Below are 27,762 nucleotides of genomic sequence, written 5' to 3' on the forward strand. Positions count from 1 at the left end.
GGGCTGGTTGTGGAGGGACAACCAGGAAGGGGGATATCATTTGAAATGTAAATGAAGAAAATGATTAATTAAAAAAGAAAATCTCACATGGTCATCTCATTAGAAGGTAAATAAGCCTTCACAAAACCCAACATCCCTTCATGTTAAAAGTCTTGGAGAGGTCAGCAATTTAGGGGCATGCATAAAAACACTAAAGGTAATATACAGCAAACTAATAGCCAACATCAAACTAAATGGAGTGAAAATTAAAGCAATTCCACCAAAATCAAGGGCAGGGCAAGGCTGCCCACCATCTCCTTATCTATTCAATATAGTTCTTTGAATTCTGGTTAGAGCAATAAGACAAATAAAGAAGATCTAGGGGACATAAGGTGGAAAGGAAGAAGTCAAAGTATTGGTATTTGCAGAAGATTTGGTAATATACGTAAATGACTCCAAAAACTCTATCAGAGAACTCCTAGAGCTGATAATCACCTTCAACAATGTGGATGAAAACAAAATTAACTAAAAAAAATCAGTAGCCCTCTTTTATACAAACAATAAATGGGCTGAGTAAGAAATTAGGGAAACTCCACTCTTTATAATAGCCTCATAAAGCGTGTCTTGGTGTAATGCTAACAAAGCAAGTGAAAGATGTGTATGACAAAAACTTCAAGTCTCTGAAGAAGAATATAGAAAAACGGTCATGGATAGCTAGGATTAACATACTAAAAGTGACAATTTTAGCAAAATTAATCTACAGACTCAATGCAATTCTTATCAAAATTCCAACACAAGTCTTTACAGACCTTAAAACAGCAATTCTCAGCTTCAAATGAAAACAGTAAAAGGCCTGGATAGCTTAAACAATCCTGAAAAGTAAAGAATTTTGGTGTAATCACTATACCTGATTTCAAGCTGTAGTACACCTTAAAATACTTATTTTTGACAAAGAAGGCAAAAATCCTGTGATTGAAAAAAAGAAATCATCTTCAACGGATGGTGCTGGACTAACTGTGTTGCAGACCACACTCTCTACACTTGGTGGCCCCATGCTTTGGGAGCCAAAAATGTTGAGGCCTGAGCTGCCCCACTTTGGGTAGCCAAAAATGTTGCAGCCCTCTCCACTCCATGCTTGGTGGCCACTGTTTCCTGGCCCAAGCTGCTGCTCTGGTATGCAGGTCAGGGTTCTGCAAGAGAGAGAGTGAGGATGGACTCGAAGAATGGAGACAAGACATAGTGTGATTCAATCCCATTTATTCTTCAGTCTCTTTTCCTAGTCCAAGTCCCAAGTCTTGAGTTCCTATTTCCTAGTTCCTAGTTGTGCTCCTGTTGTTCTCTCCGAGTGTCCAATGTCTACTCCTGCTCCTCCTGTCTGAATCTCTGTTACTGCAAATTGTTCTCTCCTGTCTGCCTCTCGCCTTTTATATGTCTCACTTGTAAGCCATGTCTTTTGGTCACGCCTTTAATCATGCCCTTAGGTCTTGTCTCTAAATCTGATCTCTAAGTCACACCTTTAAGTCACACACCTTTAATCTCACACACCCAAAGAAAGTCCTGGGTATCTAAAGTAAGATGTTATCAGAGTGTGCTCAGCTGTTGTAGGCTACTGTAATCCAAGTCTCATGTCAGGGTATATGGTTCAAGATGGCTGCAAAGCTGATAGCTACTTTCTGCTAAAAGTCAGCTCCCAACATAACTGGATGTAGGCATATAGAAGAATGCAAAGAGAAACTTATCTTTCACCCTGCATAAAACTCAAGTCTAAGTGGATAAAAGACCTCAACAACAACAACAAAAAAAACCTTATGTACTAATCCTAATAGAAGAGAAATAGGGAAATAGCCTTGAACACATTGGTACAGGAGACAACTTCTTAAGAGAACAACAATGGCTAATGACACAGAGATCAAAAATTAATAAATGAAACTTCATAAAATGGAAAAGTTTCTGTAAGGCAAACGACACAGTCAATAAGACAAATGGCAGCCTATAGGTTGGGAAAGGATCTTCACCAGTCCTACATCGCACAAAAGGCTAATATGTAAAATACATAAAGAACTCAAGAAGTTAAACGCCAACAAACCAGATCTCCTAATCTATAAATGGTGTTGCAGAGCTAAACTCAGCAGAGAAATTTCGAATGGCTGAGAACCACTTAAAGAAATGTTCACCATCCTTAGTCATCTGGAAAACGCAAATCAAAACAACCCTGTGATTCAATCTTTTCTGCATAATAATGGCTAACTCAAGGGACATCCAGTAAGTACTGATAAGAATGTGGGGGAAAAGGGAACACTCCTCCATTGCTGGTGGGATTGCAAATTTGTACATCCACTGTGGAAACCAACTTTGCCTTTTCTCAGAACACTGGGAACAGTTTTACCTCAAAACCAAATGAAAGAATTCCTGGGCAAATATCCAAATGCTATCCCACAGGAATGCTTGATCAAGAATGTTCATCATGGTTTTATTTGTAATAGCTAGGAAATGGAAACAATGTAGATGTTCCTCAACTGAAGAATGGATACAGACAATGTGGTACGTTTGCACTATGGAATACTACTCAGCTATTCAAAGCAAAGGCATCATGAATTATGTAGGCAAATGGATGAAGTTGAGAATGTCATCCTGAGTGAGGTATCCCAGAGCCAGAAAAGACACATATGGTGTGTACTCACTTAAAATAGACATTAACCATAAAGTGCAGGATAAACATGCTATGATCCACAGACCCAAGAAACTAGGTAAGAAGGAGAACCTAAGGGAGGGTCTGTGAATATCACTCAGAAGAGAAAACAAAATTCAGCAAAAGGATAGAGAGGGAACTGGGTAAGAGAGGATGTGGGAAGGGGAATGGAAATGGTGATCAGGTCTAGGGAGAGTGGGTTGGGAGAGTGCTAAGAGAGAATATGGAAATTGTCATGGCAGGAGAGGACAGGTATCTAGAGACTATCTGGAAGCTTGGAATGGGAGAGGATATGGGGAGTCTATGGGTGTGACTCTAGCATAGATTCCTACCAGAAGGGGATATAGAGAATGAAATGGTCACCTCCTGTAGCCAGGCAGACTTCTAGAGGAGAAGGGCGACATCAATCCACCCACAAAACATTCAACTCAAAATCTGTCTTGCTTACAATATGTGCAGGGCTAAAGATTGAGCAGAGACTGAGGGAACAGCCAATCAATGACTGCCCCAACTTGAAAGCCATCTCATGTTACAGATCCAACCACTGACAGTATTAATGATACACTGCTATGTATGCATTCAGGAACTTAGCATAACTGTGTCCAGTGAGGCTTAATCCAGCAGCTGAAACCCACAGCCAAACATCAGGTGGAGCTCAGGGAGTCTTGGGGAAAAATGGGGGACAGTTGTGTTCAACCAGAGTGCTCAAAGACACTACAAGAAGACCCACAGAGTCAATTAACATGGGACCATGGAGTATCCTAGAGCCTGATCCACCAACAAGGGAGCATGATGTAGAAAATAAATGTGCAGCTTGGTCTCCTTGTGGATCACCTAACAAGTAGAGCCAGGGCTGTCTCAGTCTCTGTTGCCTGCCATTGGATGCCCTTCCCCCTACCTGGCTTCCTAATTGGGAATAAGTGGGACAGGATGTGCCTAGTCCTGCTGGTACTAGAAGTCCCAGGGTCTTCTAGTGGTACCCAAGGGGGGTTCTCCTTCCCATAAAAGAACTGGGGCTTAGTGGTGGAAGGGATTCATATGGGTGACTGGGAAGAGAGGAGAGAGGGTGGCTGGGATCAGGATGTAAACTGAATAAAAAATACATTTTTGGAAGAAAAAAAGTTAGCCTCATCTTAGTTTTATTGTAATCATTGAAATGTGCTGAGATTAAATTCAAATCCATGTCATAAACTGCTTGGACCTTTCAAATCTGCAGGAAACATCTTAAGGAAGAAGAAAAGAGGCTGGAGGAGGATGGTGAGGAGTCTGAGCCCTGCAATGCCTCAGTGTCCACTCACACAGCACTTGTCCTTGGCTGGCGATATCTTTCGCTCTTCCAGACTGTTGGACCAATCAGAATCCATGTGTTCTGTTTATGACCCTCTAAAGAGTACAGTTGCTGCTGGACCAATGTGGAGTTGCTAGGCCTCTCAGCAAGCTCATTGTTGACTTTTGAGGACCCTGGTGGATGAGCACACTGAGAAGGTACACAGCAGCCTCAAGTTGAGTCAGCCAGGCCCAGAGGGCTCCGAGGGCTCCCTCAAACTCTCAGAGCCCATCCTGAATTTGAACACTCTACACAGTGTAAGATGATTAGGGGCTTACCAGGAAATGTAGATGCTGAGGTGGCTGGCTCTGTTGGAGAGAAATAAATCAGAATGGGATGCATCAGGACAGTCAGGTGTCCTGAGCCCTCCACAGAGTCTAAGTCCAGCCTCACAAACCTTTATTCTATCCAGTTTCCCAACCCTAGGTTTTGTCTGACTTGCAGTGCAGACAGTTGTATTACACAGTGTTTCTTAGAGACAGGATAAATTTTCCAGGTAGGCATCTTCTGTGTCACACTAAAACTGTATGTTGGCACAACAGATGCTGATGGGAACTAGCCAAAATTGACACCCTATTAAATTAATTAATTAATTAATTAATCCATCTCACCCCCTACAATCTTCATTGTCACCACCAGAAAGCACTGCTGTGAATATCTTCTTACAAATAAATCTGACTTTCCTCATGATGATTAGATAGATAGATAGATAGATAGATAGATAGATAGATAGATAGACAGATAGGTAGATGGGTAGACAGATAGAGCCAGCAGTTACCTGATCTTCATTGGATGACCAGGCAGACATGAGATGAAAACTGCTTGTTTTCATCTCTACAAAGAAGTGACTTGCCTTTATCAGTTTCCTTCTGTTCTATTCTTGTGAACAAAGCACCTTTGAAATGGCTTGTCCAATTGCTTGTTCTACATTTCTGTTTTCTTTGGCTGTTCACTTAAGACAGCCCCTTTGGAATCTGCTCATCTCCATACAGGCCCATCTGTGGAATGTATACTTTCTCAGGAGCTATAGAGTTCTTTCAAGAAGCTCCCACCATCCCCTTTGGGGCAGTTGCCAGTGTTCTCTACTCATGAGAGCACTGCATGAAGCAAACACACAACTGGCTCATCATTCCAGCTTGGGTGCCTGCCTCGGTACCCCTCCCCCAGAGTCCTTGCCACTTACACCTACCCCAGGGTCTTTACCACAGGGTTCCTGCAACATTACTCTGCCCCATTGCACCAGCCCCAGGATCTCTGCCACACTGTACCTGTCCCTGGGTTCCTGCCCCTCTGCACCTGCCCCAGGGTCCCCACCCCTTTGTACCCACCCTGCTACACAATCCTGAGAGTACCTACTAACTGTGCTGAGGTGGCTTTTTAAAAATCTAACTTAAACATCAGGCCAGTCAGAATTTACAGTCTTTGGTGACACCAAGTAGATATTTGAAGGGTTTCATCTTCTTACCTCTCTCAATCCCTACTCCCAGTTGGCCATGTGGAAGCAAAGGACATTTACCTGGCAGCAGAAAATGGACTCTCCACCCATACTCCCCGAACCCTTAGAATTCTAATGAGATGTGCTTTTCTGAACCAGTTATATGATGCAGGGGTAGCAGATAGGCTTTGACATTGAAGAAGCCTGGGCTGGTTCATCTGCTAACATGTGTTCCCAATACCTTAGCATAACTCTAGATGGCCAACAAAATGAGAGGAAGAATGAGATCTTGTGGCCCCATGTACTTCCTACCCAGAGGAAGTAAACAGTCAAGGTAGAACATGACTCTAAGGACTACTGTCTGAACTCACAGGTCTACGATGAGTAGGCTTTGAATAGATTTCAGAACTCAGAATAGGTCTGCATAAGCAAGTGCAGGTAATCCTCAGGAACAACCAGTTCTTGAGGAGGTTCTGAGAGATGTTGGATCCACTCTTGGAGAAGACAGCCTTGTGTTCATGGGCTAACACAGCAGGTGCCTGCTGGTGCTATTCATACTATTGAAATAGAGGGGCAACCATTCCTTTAGTGACATGATGTCCTAGCACTCTGGAAACAGAATCTCTCAGATGAAGCAGACAGCCTAGAGGCTCCTGGCCCCATAGTCTCAATAGATTGCCCTCATGTGTGATGATTCTACAGTCTGGAAGCTGGGAAAGGGAATATGGATACTGTCTTAGTAAGGGTTTTGCTGCTGAGAAGAGACACATCATGAACAATGCAGCTCATCTAAGGACAACATTAGTTGAGGCTGCCTTAAGGTCTCATAAGTTCAGTCCATGATCACCAAGGTGGCAGCATAGAAGCATCCAGGCAGTCATGGTGCTGGAGGAGCTGGGAGTTCTACATCTTCATCTGAGGGCTTGTGTGAGGCTCCCTAAGCCATCCCTGGGCAGGTCCATGCCAGGATTCCCATAGGACCCTTTGTTTCTGTCCCCTATACTGTCCAAGAAGCAATTAACTGTCCTTGTGAACTCTGTTTATAAACCACCCTTTGCCTAAGCTCATTCTTACCTGGGAGCACAAGGGCCCTGGTGCATCAGCCACTATAAATTCATCAATAACCCTCATGTGATTGCAACTAGTCCCATCCATGAGTATCTCCGGGGGAGTGTGTCCTATGGATTTAGATCTTTAAAATCCAAGAAAATCCAGGAAATTATGAGAGAGGTATATTCCTATCATCCTCACAGGTGGTAATAAGCTGCTTTATTATATTCCATGAGCAGTGTTGGGGTCCAGGAATCACTCCACAAACCACTCAGACAGCCATCTCAGTCAAAGAAGGGTAGTTTATTGAACATATAACCTGGGACTGATTGATCAAGGATGCAGGTCAGACTCAGGAGTTGAGAAGGCAACGCTGTTTCCCAGGGGTGGCTTATAAAAAGCAAAAACCACATAGCAATAATGAAAGCTCACACACAGGTGCAGGAAGTCTTGCTAGGCAGTTGGATGGTTGGTTCAGGTCTGGGCTTATTGCTGCTAACTGTACAAAGCAATTCGACCTGACCTTAATTATGATTGGCCTTAAAGGAGGGCAAGGGTCAGGAGAATGTCCAAGACTACCAGAGCATAGAATTTAATGGGATTTGTGGTTAATGGTTAGCTGGGCATGAGAAGGGTATCTGTTATTAATGTAAGACAGCAGGCTACAGGTATAAAACAAATGGCTACAGTAATGTCAGAAAGACAGCAGCCACCCAGGTTTTAACAAGAACTTTTTTTTAAAAGTTAAGCTGTAGCATCATCTTGGACCCATCAGTTGGAATGCAAAAGTGACGTGCTGAGTGTAGACATGAGGGCTTTAAAGCAGGAGGCACAGCAAACATTCAAACCAGAGACCTGAGGATATCAACACATCCTACAGGTTTTGATTTCTGAAAGCCTAATGTCAGTCAGTCTCCATAGCCCACCTAGCCAGAGCCTTGGAGTCCCTCCCAGCCCTGGCAGGACAGGTCCTGCTATGACCTCATGAGGAACAACTGTGACATGGTCCAGCCAGCAGATGTTAAGCTGTGGTCACACCTGGATTTCTTTGAGTGCGTTGAGAGGAGTGGTGGTGTGGTGCCCTCTGCGATTTTGTTGTATCTAGTGAGCTGTTTGTGAATTTTGCTTTTGATTGGTTTGTGTTTGAGCTTGTGTGTGTCTAGATCAGTGTGTGTTTGGGGGAGGATTGCTTGTGTGTGTGTGTGTGTGTGTGTGTGTGTGTGTCTGTGTGTGTGTGTGTGTGTGTGTGTGTAGTATATGTGTTGTGTTTTCAGTTTACTTGCATGTGAGTACCTGATTGTGTGCATTGTGTTTTAAGATTACTTGTGTGTGAGTACCTGTTTGTGTGTGAGTGTGTGTGAGTGTGTGTGTTGTGTTTTAAGTTTCCTTGTGTGTGAGTACCTGTTGGTGTGTGTGTGTGTGTAGATATACCTGTGGGTGACTGTGTGTGAATCTGTGTGTTTGTGTCCTGTAAGTACACGTGTGGTAGGTGTGAGAACACCCGTGTGAGGGAAAGTTTTGAGGCCTTCAGTCAACTTGGCCATTGTTTCTAAGGTAAGCAATCTACTTTAAGTTTTTTAAAGAATTTTAAAAATTTATTCATGTTACATCCCAATCAGATCCCCTCACTCCCTCCACTCCTCCTAGGCCCACCTCATATGCCCTTCCTCCTATAACTCCATCCTGTTCTCAGAGAAGGGGAGGCCAACCCCTTGTGTACCAACCTGTTCTGGGACATCTACTTCTAGCAGAACTAAGCTTGTCCTCTCCCACAGAGAACAGAGAAGGCATCCCAGCTAGGGGAAAGGGATCCAAAGGCAGGCAACAGAGTAAGAGACAGCCTCAGCTTCAATTGTTAGGGGACCCACATGAAGACAAGCTGCACATCTGCTACAAATGTGTAAGGGGCCTATGTGTAGCTCCTGCATACTCTTTGATTGGTGGTTCAATCTTTGTGAGCCTCCATGGGCTCAACTTAGTTGACTCTGTGGTGTTTTTGACCCCTCTGGCTTGCTCACTCTTCCACAAGACTCCCCAAGCTCTGCCTAATGTTTGACTCAGGGTCTCTGTATCTGTTTCCATCAGCTGCTGATTGAAGCAGAAGACACTTACATTAGGTCCTGTCTGTAAGTCCTAGAATATCATTAATAGTGCTCTCTCTCTCTCTCTCATGGGGTGGGTCTCAAGTTGGGCTTGTCATTGGCTTGCAATTCTCTCAATCTCTACTCCATCTTTATCCCTGAACATCTTGTAGGTCAGACACATTTGGGGTTGAAGGTTTTGTGGGTTGGTTACTGTCCCCCTTCAACTACTGAAAATTTTACCTGGCTATAGGAGATGGCCACTTCAGTCTCTCCAACCCCAGCTGCTAGGAACCTCCCATACCCCATCCCCGCCAAGTCTCCCAACTCATCCCAGACATGCATCCCCCACACTCAGGCCTCTCCTGACCACTTGCCATGCTCTCCCCACACATATCTGGTCCCCTGGTCTCCTCTCAACCCCATTCTCCCCCTCAGTTCCATCCTTCCATCCTACTCTTTTGTTTCCTCTTTTGAATGAGATTCAAGCATCCTCCCTTGTGTCAACCTTGTTAATTAGCTTCTTCGGGTTTGTTGATTATAGCATGGTTATCCTATATTTTAGAGCTAATATCCACTTATAAGTGAATATATACCATGTTTGTCTTTCTGGGTCTGGGTTACCTCACACAGGATGATATTTTCAAGTTCCAATCATTGGCCTTCAATTTTCATGATACCTTTGTTTTTCAGTAGCTGACTAGTATTCCACTGTGATAACAAACTACATTATCCATTCTTCAATTGAGGGACATCTGGGTTGTTTCAAGTTTCGGGCTGTCATGAATAAGGCTGCTATGAATATGGTTGAGTAAGTCCCTTTGTGGTATGGTGGAACATCTTTTGGGTATATGCCTGAGAGTGGTATAGCTGGATCTTAGGGTACAACTATTCCTGATTTTCAAAGAAACTGCCAAATTGACTTTCAGAGTGGTTGTACATGTTTGCACTCCCACCAGCAATAGAGGAGTGTTGTTGCCCTTGCTTCACATCCTCACCAGCACATGACGATGTCACTTGAGACTTTGATCTTAGCCATTCTGATGAGTGTAAGATGGAATCTCAAAGTCATTTTGATTTGTATTTCCCTGATCTCTAACTACATTGAACATTTCCTTAAGGGCTTCTCAGACTTTAGAGATTCTTCTGTTGAGAATTCTGTTTAGCTCTGTACCCCTTTTCAATTGGGCTGTTTGGATTGTCAGTGTCTAGCTTCTTGGGTTCTTTATACATCTTGGATATTAGCCCTCTATCAGATGTAGAATAGTGAAGACCTTTTCTCAATCTGTAGGCTGTTGTTTTGTCCTAATGACAGTGTCCTTTTTCTTACAGAAGCTTCCAGTTTCATGAGGTTCTATTTATTAATTGTTGTTGTTAGTGCATGAGCCATTGATGTTCTCTTCAGGGAGTTGTCTCCTGGGCTGATGAGTTCAAGAGTATTTCCCACTTTCTGTTTTATTAGATTTAGTGTGTCTGGTTTTATGTTGGGGTCTTTGGTCCACTTTATAATCTAAAATTAAAATGACTTGGTAGACTATTTTTCATGGGGTTTCTAAAGATTGAAATTCAGTCCTTGTGTTTTGCTATTGAAGTACTGAACTATCACCCCAGCCTGTGGATAGTGGAGGGTTTGTTTTTGTTTTTTGTTAATTGTTTTTTTTTTTCCTGAGACAGAGTTTTTCTGTGTATATCTGACTGTCCTGGAACTTGCTCTGTCAACCAGGCTGGCCTCAAACTCAGAGATTTGCCTGCCTCTGCCTCCTGAGTGCTGGGACTATAGGTATGCACCACCACTGCCCAGAAGTTATCTTAGTTTTAATCTTTGATGCTATCGATTTTATTTTCTGGTTTCTTTGCTTGGCTGGTTTTTTGATTTCAGGATTTGTTGAGGTTTTTGTTTGATCTCTCTCTCTCTCTCTCTCTCTCTCTCTCTCTCTCTCTCTCCTGTTTCTATTTTGGGGGAATTTTGTGCCAGTTTTGGGTTACCAGTTTTTGGTCTTCTAGGTTTTCTTATTTGTTTTATTGTTGATTGTTTCTGCTTTGGCTTTCTTTGGGGTGTTAAGTTTTTGATTATTTGGGGTTTTTGAAAGTTATCCTATCTTTTGAGAATTTCAGACATCCATAAAATGAATTTGGATCCTATTCACTCCCTGTCCTTCCCCAGCAACTCCTAGATCCATCCCCACAGCCACTCCACACAACCCACGAATTCATGTGTTTTTTAATAGCCTGCTGTCATATATATTCATGAGTGTGGGAACATCCACTGGAGTGTGAATGATCTAGCAGGAGACACATTCTTAAGGAGGATTGACTCTCTTCCCTAAATGTCATCAACTGCCAATGTTCCCACTAGGGGTTGGTCATGTTGGACTGCTTGATTTTGTGTAGATCTCATGCTGGCAGCCAGAGCTGCTGTGAATTCATGAGTGCCATGGTCTTGTTGTGTCAAGAAGATGCTATTTTGTTCTAGCCTTTCCCAGTCCCTGGTTCTTACAATCTCTCTGCTTCCCTTTTCCGTGATAGTCCCTATGCCATGGAGGGAGGGAGGGAAGGTAGCAGGGAGCAAAGGAGGGAAGATAAAATGTACACAGCTCTGTTTTTGCCTGAGCACTTCGTTAACATTCATTCTCCAGTCTTTGACCAGTTTTGAGTTTCTGTGTCATTGCACAAAGAAATTTCTCTGAGATATAAGAGTTACACTAATAAATGTAATTTCTATGAGATACAAAAGTTGTACTAAGCAATCTGAAGATTTGATACAAGGATCTGCGGGTGTATGAGAGCAGCCATGTTTGTTCTTCTGAGTCTAGTTTCGCTCACTTAGTGTAATGTTGTCCAGTTCCATGCATTTCCTTGGAAACTTCATAATTTCAATTTTCTTTACAGCTGAATAACATTCCATTATATGTCGGTACCACCTTTTCATTAATCATTCGTCGGCCGAATGGATATCTAAGCTGTTTACATACCCTGCATTGTGAATAAATGGAACAATATTGGACATGGAGAAACAAGTGTCTCTGCAGTAGGAAATAGATATCCTTAAGGATCCTTGAGTAGGAAATAGATATCCTTGAGCTGGACCACGTAGCATATCAATTTCTAGTTCTTTGAGGGACACCCACACTTTTTTTATAGTGGCCTCACCAGCTTATATACTCACATGGACAGTATGCATAAGGATTTCCATCCCCCACATCCACACCAGTGTTGGTGCTTTAGCCATTCTGATTAGAATAAGATAAAATCTCAAACAAGTTTTAGTTTTCATCTCTCTGATGGCCAAGGATGGTGAACATTTATATATATATATATATATATATATATATATATATATATACAGATTAGAGATAGAGATAGAGATATATACATATATGTATATGTACATATATATATATATATATATATATATATATATATATATATATATACATACATACATATATATGTATACATATATTTCTTGGCCATTTACATGTCTTCTGTAAAAACTCTTTTCAGATCCCTATCCCAATATTCCCAATTATTCATTGGGTTGTTTTCTTGGTAATATTTTAAAGTTCTTTGCATAGTCTAGAACTTTTGATGAGTTTGTGGCATTTTGTTTTAATCTCTAAGTTTTTTGCCTTTTTACAGGTTTGCTTGTTTGGAGTTTAATTTTTTTTAATTTAATTTTACATTGCTTGGGTTTTCTAATCGTTAATTTTAAAAAATTTCTTTGATTGTTTATATATCTTCTTGTACATTTTTCTTCTTACACAATTAGTAATATTCCTTCTCACTGTTGCTGAGCTGTGCTCCTCCCTCCTAGTGACTTGCAGTTAGATATTTTAATTTGGATTTTCTTGGCTCTGTGCGTGGTTTTGCTTTTCTGGGTTTCTGCTGTGTTATTTTGTTTGCATTTTAGTTTTCTGTTTTGCTTATTTTTCATTATCTTAGTTTCTAATCTTAGCTTTCTTTCTTCCATTTCTTGATTTCTTTCTTTCTTTTCTTTTTCCTCTTAGGTAGCATTAATACTTTGTTACCTCAAATGAGCTCTGAGAGCGAACAAGAGTCAAAAAAGCTCAGATCGGAGCCCAGCCCCTCTGGCATGGAGAGTTTCCACTCTCAATATGTAGTTTTAAATACCATCGGCCAGGGAGGCTACGCCAAAGTCAAGCTGGCGAGGCACCGCCTCACTGGCAAGCTCGTTGCTGTCAAACTAATACGCAAGAGGGAGCACTGGTGCCATCCGGTCACCTCTGAGGTAGACATATTGAAGATGACCAACCATCCCAACATCATCTCTCTGTTTCAAGTCATTGAGACTAAGAAGAGAATATACCTCATCATGGAGTTGGCTACAGGTAAACTACTTTATGAACACATCCAAGAAGCTGGTTACCTGCAGGAGGATGAGGCACGGAGAATATTCAAACAAATATTAAGTGCTATGAGCTACTGCCATGACCACGGGATCATTCACAGAGATTTAAAACCTGATAATATTATGATAGACAATAATGGAAAAATAAAAATTCTTGATTTTGGGCTCGGCACCCAAGTGAAGTCTGGGCAAAAGCTGACCTTTCACTGCGGGACCTATCTATTTAGTGCTCCCGAAGTACTCCTCCGGAGACGATATGATGGCCCCAAAATCGACGTATGGACCCTAGGGGTTGTATTATTTTATATGACAACAGGAATGGTCCCGTTTGATGATGCCAGCACACCACAGTTGCAAAAGAAGATTGTGTTAGGAAACTATTCTATCCCCTGTTGCCTGTCAATAGAGCTCCAACACATGATTAGTTACCTACTGACAACGAATCCAATACACAGGCCCACCATCACTGAAGTAATGATGCATCCTTGGCTCAAAAAGGACTCAGGGGGGTTCCCAGATCCTTGTGAGAAACAGATCCCCCTCAGGCCAGACCCAGCCATTGTAAAAGCCATGGAATACCTTGGATTTCAAGCAGAAGACATTAAAGACTCACTATGCCATAAAAAATACAACCGGGCCATGGCTTCATATTGTTTTTTCAAAGAGCAGGCTCTTCAGGAGTGTGACAGCCCTACCAGGGCTCAACCCATGAATCCATCGAAAACACCATACCCTTCTTTTGATTATCCTGCTACTTTCCACCTGGAACTAAGGAGAAGAAGCGAGCCCATCTTGTTTTCTTCCTCCTCCAACAGTCAAATGACTCCCCATGGCCAGAAGGCTAAGCAGAGAGAAAACAGAAGAGTCAGTTGGCCTGGTGTTCTTCCCTGCAGGTCACTCCAGACTACACCAACAATGGGCCAAGCCCACATACGTTTTAGGAGTGTCCCCTTCGGGTACTCAATGTGTTTCAGACAGAGCAGCAGCACCAGTGCCTCAGCAGAGCACAAGCCCGTCCCCAGCAGGGGCCAGCCTACAGGTTTCAAGGGATGGTTTAAGAAGATAGGAAATACCCTAAGGAAGCTTTGTTGTTGTATACCAGCAAGAAACGAACGTCTCCTGGGGGAGAAAAGAGTCTCCCCACAGACATAAAACACCAGGAGGGCATCCAGAGAACAAACATCCAGCCTGGCCCAGGTACATTTCAGTATTTGAATGTATCTATTTTACTCCAGTCTGTGTCAACAGCAGATTATAAACATGGGTGTATGGTACCATGCATGGGGAACCTATGTGTAGACAGCATGAGATGATGGTTAAATGGAACCTACCAACAGATCTAGCATCCCACAATGTCACTCCCATGAGTATCCTGCGCGTGGGAAATTTAATAAACTTTGAACTAGGAGACAGCAGGAGGGCACTAACCATGCTAGGAGGAGGAAGTAGAAGGAAGAGGAAGATGCTGAGGGAAGAGAGGGTGGCGTGGAGTGGGAACTAGGAGATTGGGGGAGGAGGTTCAGACAGGAGGAGGCAGCTTGGGAGCAGTGTGGAACAGGGTGACCACAGCTGGAGAGATGTCCTGTGCAGCTGAGGTTCCCAGTGTCCCTCTCACGTGTGTTGTTGCCTTTTAGAAGATCACTAGAGGATGCTGGATGCTACAGTTCTACAATCACAATGTTGGAGAGGACCCAGGTGTAGACACTGACCTGCAGGAGGGAGCCTTGTGGAAAGCCATCATGTTCCAGGTCCATCACATATTGCCCAGAGCCCAGAGTCCAGCCAGGAGGAAGGGAGCAAATGATGAAACTCCAGTTGGTAGAAGGAATGAATTCCTACCTCAAAGGCATCACTATTCAGGGCAGTGGCTGAAAGCCTGTCCAAAGCTGGTAAAGACAGGAGCCCCTAAGCCTACCCAGGGTCACATCAGACCCTTCCTCTCGGTGCACGTTCCCACCTCACTCTTAGTAGAAGACTCAAGGCTTCTTGACATGTTTGTTATGATGCAGAGTATAAAATAGATGTTTGTGAATGATGACCTTGGAGATTTTTCTGCATCTTCTTGACATAGGACAATTGGCCCTGTGGTGTTCCAAAGCCCCAGGAAGAATAATATCATGCCCCAAACCACCAAATCATTCAAAGAGCCTTTGAAGGGACCAAGTCCTAAGGTATCTAAAGGGGGAAGTGTAGAAGCTGAGGGTGGACTTTGGGTCCTTCTGGAGCCAAAAGCATTATCAGAAGGACCAGGGAGAACATTAGATACCATCAGCTTGACCCACTTGCACTGAGGCAAGCATAGTAACTCTGTGAAGTGCTGCAGATGTGGCATGGGCTGGATCCCAGAGTTGTGAGGAGCCACAGGTCCATCCTAACCCCCAGGACAATAATTGTATCATATAAGGTGTTCACTCTTCCTGTTGTGACATTTTCCTCCTTAGATCTACGGGGCAATGTCATTCTTTTATATCTTATCTCAGGTAAGTGTCCTTCAGTGAACAAGTCAGATCTGGGGCAGAAGGGGGATGTTTGTTTGAAAAGAGAAGAAGAGATGTTTTCTGTGAGAGGACAAGTTCAACTGACACAGACCAGATGTGCTCTACCACAGGGACATCACCTCACAATGCCAACCCCAACCCCTATCATACCTGACAGATTACCAGTGCCTGGAGAACCCTAATCTCATAAGTACTGAAGCCGTTCATGTGTATACCCATCACTCTGATGGGAAGGTCTCAGATTCCTGAGCTACACTTACAACATCATTCCAGTTGTCCTTGTAGAAAGCTTTTGGCTTCTTTATGTCACCAGTCTCTTCAGGAAACACCCCTATCTAAACTGCACTCTATGGCTCATTCAGATTCAGCCTCAGGAACCCTGAGAGGACAGGTGTTTTAGGAGGCTCTTGCAGCCAATGAGTGGTATGGTTGGGAATGACTGCCCTCTGTATTATAGTCAACTGTGGTCAGGTCTTTTGGCCACTTACTTACAATGGGGCCAGTGCCAGTGTAGAAGGAACACCAAGTCTATATCTCAGGGAAGAGCACTGAGGACTCAGAACAGGTTCAGGCCCTGAGTTATGGAATGGCAGAGCATGGGATCCAGATGTAAACACTGTAAGGGCACCTTGGCTTCTCCACTCTAATAAATATGATGAGAGTAAGCACCAGGCCAATGGATGTCATATCTTCAGAAAGAACCCTCTGGATGCCATGTTAGTAACTTAGGGCGTTAGTGTACATTTCTGAAATGTATATTTCTTGCCCTAAGACTGTGTTTTTTGTTTCCATGCTGGGGCTCAAGAATCAGGAAGAGTGGGCTACAGAGGAGACTTGAGTACCTATTTGTGTTATGAACTTAGTGGTGAGGTGGGTTCATTTTCTGCCCTTGCAGCCCCTTTCAGCCTCCTGTGAGTGGCCTGTGCCAGTATGGCAGAATGAGGACCTCCCCAGCCCCACAAAAAACTGCCGGCTTGGAGACTGGGTATTTAGGCATTGACCTGGGCATCACACACCTTCCTGACCATTGGTATACTAAGTTAACCAGTGCTTGCAGAATAGTTGAAAGCATATCAATGTCTCTTTTCTAACTGGAAACAATGTACAAAATTTAGGCCTAATACAAGTCAGTAATGTGTCTCTGATTGTCCTCTGGCATTGGGTGAATTAATGACAGGATGGACAGTATGCAGAGAGGTCTCACTAGTTCCATCCGAATTTCCTTCCACATGCAGGACCCTATGACCCAGTATTCACCTGAACACAGGGATGCAGCTCTGGGAACCAGCAAGCACTGTTGCACTGGCCGTGCCAGGAAGTAACCACTACTGGTGTATGAGGAGAGAAATAACTCAAAGACAATGTCCCTGCAGGAGTACTCCTGGGTCACAGCCAACAGCAGATTGTCTGGATTCAATGATTCCATGTATCCCTTGCTGGTCTCTCTGGTCTCTCTCCTCTCTGAGCTCAATTGTAAGGTTTGCACAGTTGCCTCTTTCTCTATAGAGGGATCTGCTCAGCTTGTCTCTGGGCTCCCTATCCTGTCTGATGACTTCTGCATCTGAGGTGGCACCTGTGAGACAACAGCCTCAAGCCCTGTGATGGCTCCCTCCCACAGGGTGTAGCTGAAAGAAGAGTGTTCAGAAGATTCCCCAACAAGTTCTTAAGACATGTTGGTGACTCCTGCAATATGCAGAACCTTGTAGCAGGGAAGCACTCGTGTCTGAGGAAATTCTATAGCCTAAATTGTTGGTTAGAAATAACAATGCCTCAATATGGCCGTTTCTACCTCTAGAGTCTCTATCAGACTCTTGGGATGCAACAGAACAGAATTCAGATTCCCAGTTACTCATCTGGACATGGGTCCACAGGTGAAGGCAGAAGCAACAGAGTCCAATCTATGTCAAATAGCTGTCTCCAGCTCTCCAGCCAGTCACTCCAATCAGTCAATCCTGGTGGAGTCTGTGCAAATATGTGCCTACTGAATGGTCCTTCTCCATATTGAAATCTGTACCAACATTGTTGGGAATTCCTGTTTAAAAAAATCTATCTTTTCTGAGTGTTCCCCTCTCTAGCCAAGAACTGAAGCAGAGATCTTACCACCCAGGAGAGAGTCTCCTTGACTCCGATCCTGTCTCAGGTCATCTGTGATCTGCAGTCCCTGAAAAGACTCTAAATAAGGCTGAGATTTATGTGCATTGATTGTAGCTGCAGCTGCCGGGGTGAAGCCCTGGCATCATTGGCTCTCTATTCACAAGGGAATTAGAATAGTTTTTAAAGGTTCAGCTGCCTACAAACAAACATGCATTTGTTTCCTGCAGTTTTCCTCCAAGACCTTGGTCCTAGAGAGTTCAAAACATATCTTGCTAGCCTGCTGACCATTGTGAAAGTAGAAGTAGGATGCCCAAAGTTGCACAACCTGACATATTGGAGCTGAGCCCAATTCTCTCCACATGTCTCTGCCCCATCGCAGAGCCCAGTTATCAGACTTTCCCTTAAACTCCCTTGGGAGTGGGACTGGACATACTGGGTTCCCAAGGGAGCAGGATATAAAGTCTAAAGTATTGACATTCCCTACCTCTCCCTTTAACAGTCACATCAAGAATTCCATGACAATGTAAAGTGAAAAGATTCCATGAGCACCATGCTGGGCTCCTGTGCTGCCCTTCCCTGATGGTCAAGACAGGAAGCAGGAAGACAGAAGTAATGGGGTTGGGAACAGTGAGAGGCTGCAGAGAGGCTGGCAGCAAGGGTGGAAAAGAACTTGCTAGAAGGATGGCAAAGACCTTTCACAGCCTCTGTATCCCAGCCTGTGAAATGGACTTGGTGAAGTCTGCTCTGTCCACTGCAATGAGAATGGATGAGGTCCTGGGCAGCCAGTGCTCAAGCTCTGGTTCTGCTGACCCCGAGGTTGGAGATGAGGATGCAGATCCACTCCAGACCTGAAGAGGGTTCTGTGAGGCTTTCAGGATGCACATGTTAATATCCTTGCTCAATTAGTCTTGGCATGAAGGTCAATGGTACCTGGGAAATTCCAGGGCTCAGTGTTTCTGGGTGTTGATTGGCTCACTGAGTGATGCTATGATGTGTCCTTACTCCCTTGGTGACTCCATCCAGCTGAAATGCTAACCAGAGCTTGCTGGGACTCCCCTCTACAGGTTCACAATGAGCCTGAGTAGTAGTGTTTAGGTATTGTACCCTGCCCAGCATGGCTCCCTGGGAGGAGGCTGTCCCCTGTACTTCTCCCTTAGGTATGAGAAGGAGATCTGTGTTTGTGAATATGTGGAGTCTGGGAATCAGTCTTTGCTCCCACTGGGGAGTCAATCTCATACTCTGAAGAGACATGTACAGACTCCCAGAAGAGGCAGGAGGAAAGAGAAGGGTCCAGCAGATTTAGGGACCCTGAGTTAGCCCCTCTAACTTCCTTCTCCCCACTCTAATTTTTATCTTTACCTCCTTCTTCTTGTCACAAGTTGGTCCCCTTTCTCTGTAGAGCCCTAGTTAGCAATCCAGAACTCAAGGAACGATAAAAAAGTGGCACAGTTAGTAACATATTTGCCTTGCAAGCAGGACCTGAGTTCCACTCCAGAACTACTTAAAAATAAAAGAATTTTAAGAAGCTGGGTGTATATGGTAAGTACGTGAAACACCAGCTTTGGGATAGCAGAAACACCAACACTTTGAATGAAGTTCATTTCCTTAGCCCATAGGGCTCCTCACAGGATAATCAATTCCACCTGCAAATAAGATGAAGGAGCCTCTGCTTCAAAACCTTCAACCTCCAACCTCAGGGGCTGCTCTTGAATCTAGTTGTGCTGCACTGCTTTTTGTGGCCTGGCAGAAGCTCCACCCTGCCGGATCACCCTGAGGGTCTTGGCAGGACTCCCAGGCTCTTCTACCTGAATGCTAAGGCATAGCAGCAGAAAACTAGGCACTGCCAGCACTTGCACAGGACCCAGGCACATCCCCATCCTGATCCTCACTCTCAAGGTCTCCTCTCTCAGAAAGGGTCAGCCTCTGAAGGGGAAGAGTCCACATAGCCAGCTACCTGGGGATTTGGCATGGTAGAGGCTGTTGCAAGCATGACTTCTTCACAGTGAGCTGCATTCCCCCTGGTTGTTCAAAGGCATGAGCACCCATGGCATCGGACACACCTTTGAGAACCTCAAAGGTCAGTGGTTATGTGTCTGTGGAAGGCAGGGCTGAGAGAGGAACTGGACAACACAGGAAGGCAAGGGAGACCCTCCCTCATCTGGGAATCCAGCTAACCCTTCCACAAAAATTACATCCCAGTTAACACCTGCTTAAGACCTTGCTCCCTTCCCAGCAGCAAACATGTAATTGTTAAGACTGTCACTGTAAATTCCATTTATATGGAAAGGGCATCTGTGCACTAAACCCTTTCTGAAACTCTAGCATTCCCTGGATTCCCTTTGTTGGATTACAATTTCATCTAAGTCACCTCCTGAGCTATCCCATAATTACGCCCATCAAATGTGAGAAAAGGGGCACGGCTTAGCAACTGTATAGCTATAATTCGAGAGCCACCAAAATGGTACATTTGGTCAACACTAAGACACTTAGGTACAGTGTTTCATGGACAAGCCTGCATTCATGTGTGGATGTCTATTTCTCACATTAGGCTAGTCTTTCTCAGAGATGTTCATCCATGCCTTAATCATTCTCTTGTTCACCTTTCTAATATTTGTAATAAATCCCCGTCCTGCTTCAGTCTGGATACACCTGAATTTCATCTGCCCAGAAGTCACAGATCCCAGTCTGGCTTGTGTTGAGGACTAAAAAGATTATGGAAACTCTTCAGGCTGTTGTGGAAAGAGACAGCCTGGAGCTGAGTCTTTTTCCACTCATAACTGACACTTTGGCATCCTTGTTACCAACTGCAACACAGAACACAGGACATTCAGGGTGAGTATATATGGTTCAAAAGCTCTGGGCTGGAATGTAAAGCAACTGTGGAATGCTTGTCTAGTATCCATCAGGCTCAGAGTTGGATCTGTAACACCAGAACTCTCTGTCCACTACTTTTAAGTTACTCTGTAGATCTTATCTGTAAAGTCCACATTACCTATAGGGGCTTCTCTCCTTAGCCCTTGGGGAGACGGGGAACTTACTTAATAGCTGTTCTGTACAAGGTCCTCCAACTGCCCGTGGTAACACCAAGCATGTACACCAGAACGAGTACACCTAAGGAACATACTGAATTCTCCATGATTCTCCATGGTTCTAAGACACTCCCCCCACCTGAATGGAGGTTTGATCTAGGAGTATAAGTATGAAAGTTGCACAAGGACTGACAAGGTAGCCAGGGAAAAGTCTTAGATTAAGGGACTTTAATGCAGAAACAGCAGAACAAGTGCTGAGAGGGAGAGGAGAGAGAGAGAGAGAGAGAGAGAGAGAGAGAGAGAGAGAGAGAGAGAGAGAGAGAGAGAGAGAAACAGCATGGACAGAGAGAAACAGAGAGAGAGAAACAACACAGAGAGATGCTCCTTAACTAGCAGACATTCAGCACCTTAGTACTTTCATGTCCCCTCCTGTATCCTAATTAGCAAGGTCAATAAACTCAAGTGGCCTTCTGCAGCCTTCCTTTGTCTCTGAAACTCACCACCAGCAGAACACTTTGTCAACACCTCCCAGGCTGTGAGTCTTGGCTCAGAAATAACTTAAAGGAAGCTAAACTTGGAGACTGAGAATGGACTGAGTCCCAGGACTGTGAAGGGTGATCTCTTTCTGTTCAAGTCTGCAGTGTCACTGAGCATTATAAAGGACACCTTTCAAAAGAGCTGGCAAAAGGCAATTTACCTTCCCTTTCAGTGACACAACTATCTGAGGCAAGGCAGGGAGGTGTTGCAGAACCAAAATGTAGGATTAGAAGGATCAGAGAATCTGGGTTTGGGGGTTGGGGTTTAGCTCAAGGCTACAGGTCCCTGAGCAGTTTGGTTGGGGTAAAGGGTGACTTAATAGTCACTAACAGCTCAGTGCCCTTGCTTCCTCTTGGTATCAATAATATCCCTGAAATGCAGATAGCAAGGCCTACATGGTGTTCACAGCTCCCCTGACCTGAAACTGTCCTTTGATACTACAAACCAGGAAGCAGGGACTTGAACTTGAGATCACTGACCCAGGCTAGGGATGACTCCAGGGTCCTTGATCTCAATTGCAAAGTCAGAAGCTGAACCACAATGACCAGTGGTGGCAAGTTTCGTTGCTTTTCTGCTCTCAAGCCTGGCAGTGAACTCCACAGATGAGGATCTTCCTACCAGGCTTAGTGTCTGCATACATGAGGCTCCTCTACAGGAGACTCAAATCCCCAGAACAAAGTCTTCAAAAGGAAAGCACTACACACTGCACTGCCCATGGCACTGTGAAAAGTGAAGGCCCTTTCAGGTCTTGAGCCACTTACTGCTCAATAGTCAGGTTCCAGTTGCATTGGGTGCTCAGGAATAATACAGCAGCCTGGGTCCTGTGACCTGACTGCCACAGTCTGTGGTTCAGAGTCTATTTCATCTCTGTCAGCAAGCCACTCTGCTCCTTCTGGTCCCAAGGAGCACAGAGCTTCTGGTCCTCACACATGCCTGTTCCACCCTTGAACCTTAATGTCTGAATCGAGCTCTACACTCAGTATGGAATTGCTTTTCTAAACATCATGCCAACATCTGTGCATGACAGTGTTTTCATGTGTATACATACCCCCTTACAAGCCTAGGTGTACATACAACCCCTATACTTGTGTCCGAGGCCATCCTCCGGACAGGTCCTCACACTTTCACATCCAACCACTGGTTTGAGTTTCTGGGACTCTCCTGTCTCTTATTCCTATCCCCACCACCCACCCACGGATGCTGAGTTTATGGACTTTGCTGCTGCATCCAACTTTCAATTGGGTTCTGGGGATTTAAACTCAATTCCTCATCTTGGGAGGCAAAGTTCTGCCTGTTCCTGCAGCTCTGTCTCTGGGGTTTGATGAGAACTAGAGCCTTTCTGAGGAATTGTGAGAACAGCCTCTTCCTTGATGAGTCAGTTTAGAAACACAGCTTTGTCGTAAAAGTTAAACTGTAGCATCAGTTTGATGCCAGTCAGTCAGAATTCAAAAAAAAAAAAAGGTGACACAGGTGTGTAGACTTGAGGACTTTAGAGCAGGAGGAACAGTAAATATTCAAACCAAAGACCTAAGGACAGCAAAACCTCCTAGAGGCTTTGATTTCTGAAAGCCTAATGTCAGTCTCCATAGCCCACCTAAGCCAGAGCCTTGGAGTCTTTCCCAACCATGTCTGAACAGGTCCTGTTATGCCTCATGAGGAGAGAGTGTGATGTGCTCCAGCCAACAGATGTTAAGCTGTGGCCAGGCCTGGATTTCTTTGAATGCATTGAGAGGAGGTGTGGAGTGGAGGCCTCTGCGAGTTATTGTATCTTGTGAGCTGTGTGTGGTTGGATTGGTTTGTAGGTGTGCTGTATAGATGTGTATGTATCAGTGTGTGTAGGAGTGTGTGTCTGTTTACAGATGGGCTTGTGTGTGGGTAAGTTCCTGTGTGTGTGTCAGTGCATGTAGTAGTGTGTGAGTTTACAGGTTTGTGTGTGTGTGTGTGTTGTGTATAACTTCACTTTTTTATATTTGTGTGTGCATTCTCTCTCTCTCTCTCTCTCTCTCTCTCTCTCTCTGGGTGTGTGTGTGTGTGTGTGTGTGTGTGTGTGTGTGTGTGTGTGTGTGCAAGGATTTGATATGCCAACCCCATAATCTCACATTAAAGGCCAATGTAGTTGGCTGGCAGTTTATTTATTGATTGATTGATTTTGGTATGAGTTCAAGAGTTAGAATTAGGCCATATATTGGCAAGGTCACTGGCTCTTTGTTTCCTTATTGTTGGTGTTTTGGTTTTTATTTATGCTTTATTTGGATGTCTGCTTTTGTGTTATGGTTGTGTTTATTTTCTCACAGTGTATTTTATTGTTTGGATTATTTAATTTTGCATTTTATGGGGCTTCAGTCTATCTCCATTTTCAGTGTATTTTGGTTTCCCATTTTTACATTATCCTTGTTTCTCAATTTATTCATTACAAGTTATCATTGGAGTATAAATTGTACATATTTACACTTTGTGACACTTTGGTTTTCTTGCCTTGTTTTAGGTTTAAAATTCTCTGATATTTAACTGTTTTATTAGGTGTGGTTGCTTAATTTTCAGTATTTTGCTCTGGGGAGTTGTGGTTTTGTTGTGGATGACTAGGCCCTGAATTAGGAGTTTCCCTCAATTGCTGGGGTTTTATATTTCTTTGTTTTGTCTTATTCTAATTCATTCTCCTCATATTTATTTTGCATGCTTTTCTCTTCAATAAGCATCCATTCATAATATTGGTCAGCTGTGGTTCTCCACTCCCACTGTCTTCCGAGTAGGTTTTTTAGTTGCCTTGTCTGTGTTCAGAATGTGTGGGCTCTTGGGCTTTCTATTTAGGGGTTGGTTATTTGGTTGGATGTTGCTTAAGATTTTTGACTCTACGTTTCTTCCCCATATCTTTTTGTAAGTTTTATTCTGATTTTCTAGCTTTTACTTACCTTTATTCCATGCACATTTTCTTTGTTTATTTTTAGGTAACACAGGTAGTAATTTTAGTTTCTGTTTTCCTACATCCTTATCATTATTTTGATTCTATTCTTTCTAGGTTATTTTAGGTCACATAAGTAGTGATACAATGCCTACACATAGTGAGGACGAGTTACCACCCACCAGCCCCCAGCTTAATATCTCTGAGGAGGGAAGGTTCCAGCTCCAATACAAAGTCTTGAGGACCATTTGGCAGGGGAGTAACGGCAAGGTCCTCCTGGACCACCACCTGCTCACAGGTATACCCGTGGCCATCAAAGTTCTTGTGAAGAACAACCAGTTGTTCCCGAGAACCATAATGGAGACCAATATAATGAGAAAGATCAACCACCCCAACATCATCTCACTGCTCCAAGTGATTGAGACCAAAACAATTGTATACCTCATCATGGAGTTGGTTGAAGGCCAAGAACTTTACCAATGCACCAAAATTCTAACCACATAGAGGAGGATGAGGCCCTAGAAATTTTTAAAGAAATTATATCATCCGTGAACTACTGCCATGCACAGGTTCACAGGGACCTGAAGCCAGATAACATCCTGCTATATTACAAAGAAAAAGTCAAAATCACCAACTTTGGTCTTAGTACCCAAGTGGAACCTGGGCAAATGCTGGACTGGCCCTGTAGTGCTTACTCTTTTGGTGACCCTGAACTCTTCCTCGGCTAAATTTATGATGAAACAAAAAACGACATATGGACATTAGGAGTGGTATTAAATAATATGGTACTCTATATGGTAGTCAGTAAGGTGCCATTTAACTCTCTCATTATCCAAGAGTTCTTGGATAAGAAAGACAGGTTAGATAAGATAACAAAGACAGGTTGTGACAGGTGTGTATCCTGCCCCCTGTGGGGTGTCAGAAGAGCTGGAGGATCTGATTAGCCTCTTATTGACAGTCGACCCCAGCTATAGGCCAACAACAGTCGTGGACATGATGATACACCCCTTGTTCAAGGAAGACTGGAAGGCATACCCCAATCCCTATAAAGAACTGATACCCATCAGGCCAGACCGTGCAATTGTAGAAGCAATGCAGTCTATTGGGTTCCAAGCCAAAGATATCATAGTCATTAATTAAAAGAAAATATAACCGTGCCATGACTTCCTGTTTCTTGCTGCAAGGGCAGGCTCTCCAGGGGTGTGGCTGCTCAGCCCAGGCTCAGCCAGTGAGTCCAGTTACAGCCTCACTCCCTACCCTTGACAATGCTGCTGCATTCCATTTAGGACTAGGAGTGGAAGTGCTCCCATCCTTGGCACATTGACCTCATCATCCTGCAATGGTCAATAGTCTACCAATGCCCAGAAGGCTATTCAAAGAAGAGGCTGAAGATCCACTTGACCTGGTCTTCTCTTCAGATCACTTCAGAAGACATGATCACAGGACCAACACAACATACATTCCACGAGTATTTCCACATTCATTCAACAACATCAGTCAAAAGAGCAGCATCAATGAGAATAGAGAAGACAATCTCCCACCATTCCACAGCAGAGGACAAACCCATCCCCAGCAGGGGCAGGGCCAGATGCTTCCAAGGATGGACCAAGAGGATAGAAGATGCCATGAGGAAGCTGTGTTGTTGCTTTCAACCAAGAAAAACACCTCTCCTGGGGCAGAAGGGAGTCTCCCCCCAGACATTAGGCACAGGGAGAGAGTCCAGAGAAAAAGCAGCAGGCAGGGCTTAGGGCTTTTGTGCTTTGTTTTTCCCTGTTTGCTCTTTGTTGGTCACTCCTCTCAGGTTTCCCATTTCCCCACATTTCTTACCTTTTTGCCTTCTATAATACTTTACAAGTTTTCTTCAACCCCTAGACTTCTCCCTCTCCTGGACTTCTCCTCTTCCCAGCAGGGACTTAATATTATTGATGTGTACCCCACTCTATAGTGTTGTCTTGATGACCTCATCCAGTCTCCATCTCCCCCTAAAGTCAATAGCTCCCAAGGGTCAGGGCTAGAGGGCTATGTGCTCATGGACTCTTTCAGGAGCTCCAGGCCCCAACACATGTGCCCACCAATCACAAGCCCTGCAGAACAAATTCTTCCAGAAGTAACATCACATTCTAGTAAGCCCCAAAACTAATAACCAGCAATGTCACTGAATAAGTATCAACAGCATAGTTTGCTGGTTATTAAGGATGGTCAGATTCTTGCATGCATGCATAGTTTTGCATACTGATTATCCTTTTGTTCCTAAGACCTAGTGATGCACAGATTTTTACAGGAAACATTTCTAAATGATTTCTTTCAAAGATATTGACTGGGAAGTAGAAAAAGAGACACAAAATATTAAGAAAAGTCAAAGTGCCAGGTGGTCTTCTAAGAATTCTACCTCATCATTTCTTTTGACTAGAATAAATTATCTTGTCTCTTTCATAGTGTCATTTGGAAATTCTGTCATGTCCTGAATATACACAGGAGGTGTTTTAAACACATGTCCCAGGAAAAGAAACAGCAGCATAAGGTACAACAGTAACTGCAGCAGCAGCAAAAGCAACAGTAGAAGAAGGAGAAGAAGGAGGGAAGTAAGAGGAGGAGGAAGAGGAAGAAAAGGAGGAAGAGGGGGAGGAGCAGGAGGAACAGGTGGAGAAGCAGAAGCAAAGAAACTGAAGCAAAGAAAAAGAAGGAGGAAGAAGAGGAAGAGGAGGAGGAGGAGGAGGAGAAGGAAAAGGAAAAGGAGAAGAAGGAAGGAGTAGAGGAAGAAGGGGAAAAAGAAGGAAGAACCTAACACCCTGGCTTCCCTGTCCCTGTGAAAACTTCTGACTGAGTACTACTTCTGGAGCCAGCTATCATGGTGACACCTAATTATTAAAATGATTTAACTGAAAATTAACACTCATAGAAGACTTATCAATGTTCCTGAGGGATTTGTCCCCGGTTGATAGAACTACAAGGCAGAGGCAACACCATGGTATGTTCTTAATCAGGAACACCTTCTCTAAGCTGATAGTGTAATAGGTCTGAAGGAGCATTTCATAGGAGTCAGGGTCCCATCATCTTCCCCCAGGGCACAGAGTGCTCCTGGCCTTGCATGATGCCTGACACTGGTGGCATCCCTTGCCTGCATTCTAGCAGTCTCCACACACCTTCTATGACCCTGACACTATGACCCTGACAATTGCTGCCTTCTCAGCCACTGAGTTCCTGGTCTTTCCCAGCCTTTGTCTGGATAGAAAAAGCACAGACAGTGCAGCTCCATATGAGAGTACCTCCTCTGCACAGATAATCAGGAAGGACATCATACAATTAATACAGTGACACCCATGAGTGGGAGGCTCAGAAGTGTCCAGTCCTGATTTACTGTCTTCTGCACAACGCAGTAGACAAAACCTGGCTTTAGGACAGCACTTGTGTGGTGAACAACAGAAACAACAGACAGGACCATAAGATGAACTCAGGAATCAGGGACATCCTGGTGCTACTGACTACCTGGGAACAACTATGGGTGTTGGTGCAGGTAAGCAGGGTGACAGCCGGGGTTCTTCAATCAGAGGGACAGGGAGGGTACCTGGGGAGGTCAGGGAAAGGTGACAGCAGAAATGGTATTTGGAAGGCTCTTGATGCAGGGGTACATGGAGCCTCCACTTCTCTATGAATTACTCCAGACAGCATAGTATACACCAACCTTACAACTCACCTGGACTCTTGGCTTCCCTGGTCCGCAGAGGGTCCTGGATTGCTTCTTTCTCCCTCATTCATGGGTTTCCCTGTAGCTCGT

General features: G+C 44.0%; 1 protein-coding gene across 1 annotated transcript; it reads left to right on the forward strand.

Annotated features, from left to right (window-relative positions):
- The first annotated feature begins 7,530 nt into the window (after nucleotides 1-7,530).
- LOC143438121 (sperm motility kinase 2A-like) lies at nucleotides 7,531-14,974 on the forward strand. Its single transcript, XM_076923705.1, has 3 exons — nucleotides 7,531-8,034; nucleotides 12,569-14,127; nucleotides 14,565-14,974. The coding sequence occupies exon 2, from the start codon at nucleotides 12,595-12,597 to the stop codon at nucleotides 14,080-14,082; it is 1,488 nt and encodes a 495-aa protein (XP_076779820.1). The 5' UTR covers nucleotides 7,531-8,034; nucleotides 12,569-12,594; the 3' UTR covers nucleotides 14,083-14,127; nucleotides 14,565-14,974.
- Nucleotides 14,975-27,762: the final 12,788 nt, after the last annotated feature.

Source organism: Arvicanthis niloticus, chromosome 24, assembly GCF_011762505.2.
Source record: "Arvicanthis niloticus isolate mArvNil1 chromosome 24, mArvNil1.pat.X, whole genome shotgun sequence".
Classification (NCBI taxonomy): domain Eukaryota; kingdom Metazoa; phylum Chordata; class Mammalia; order Rodentia; family Muridae; genus Arvicanthis; species Arvicanthis niloticus.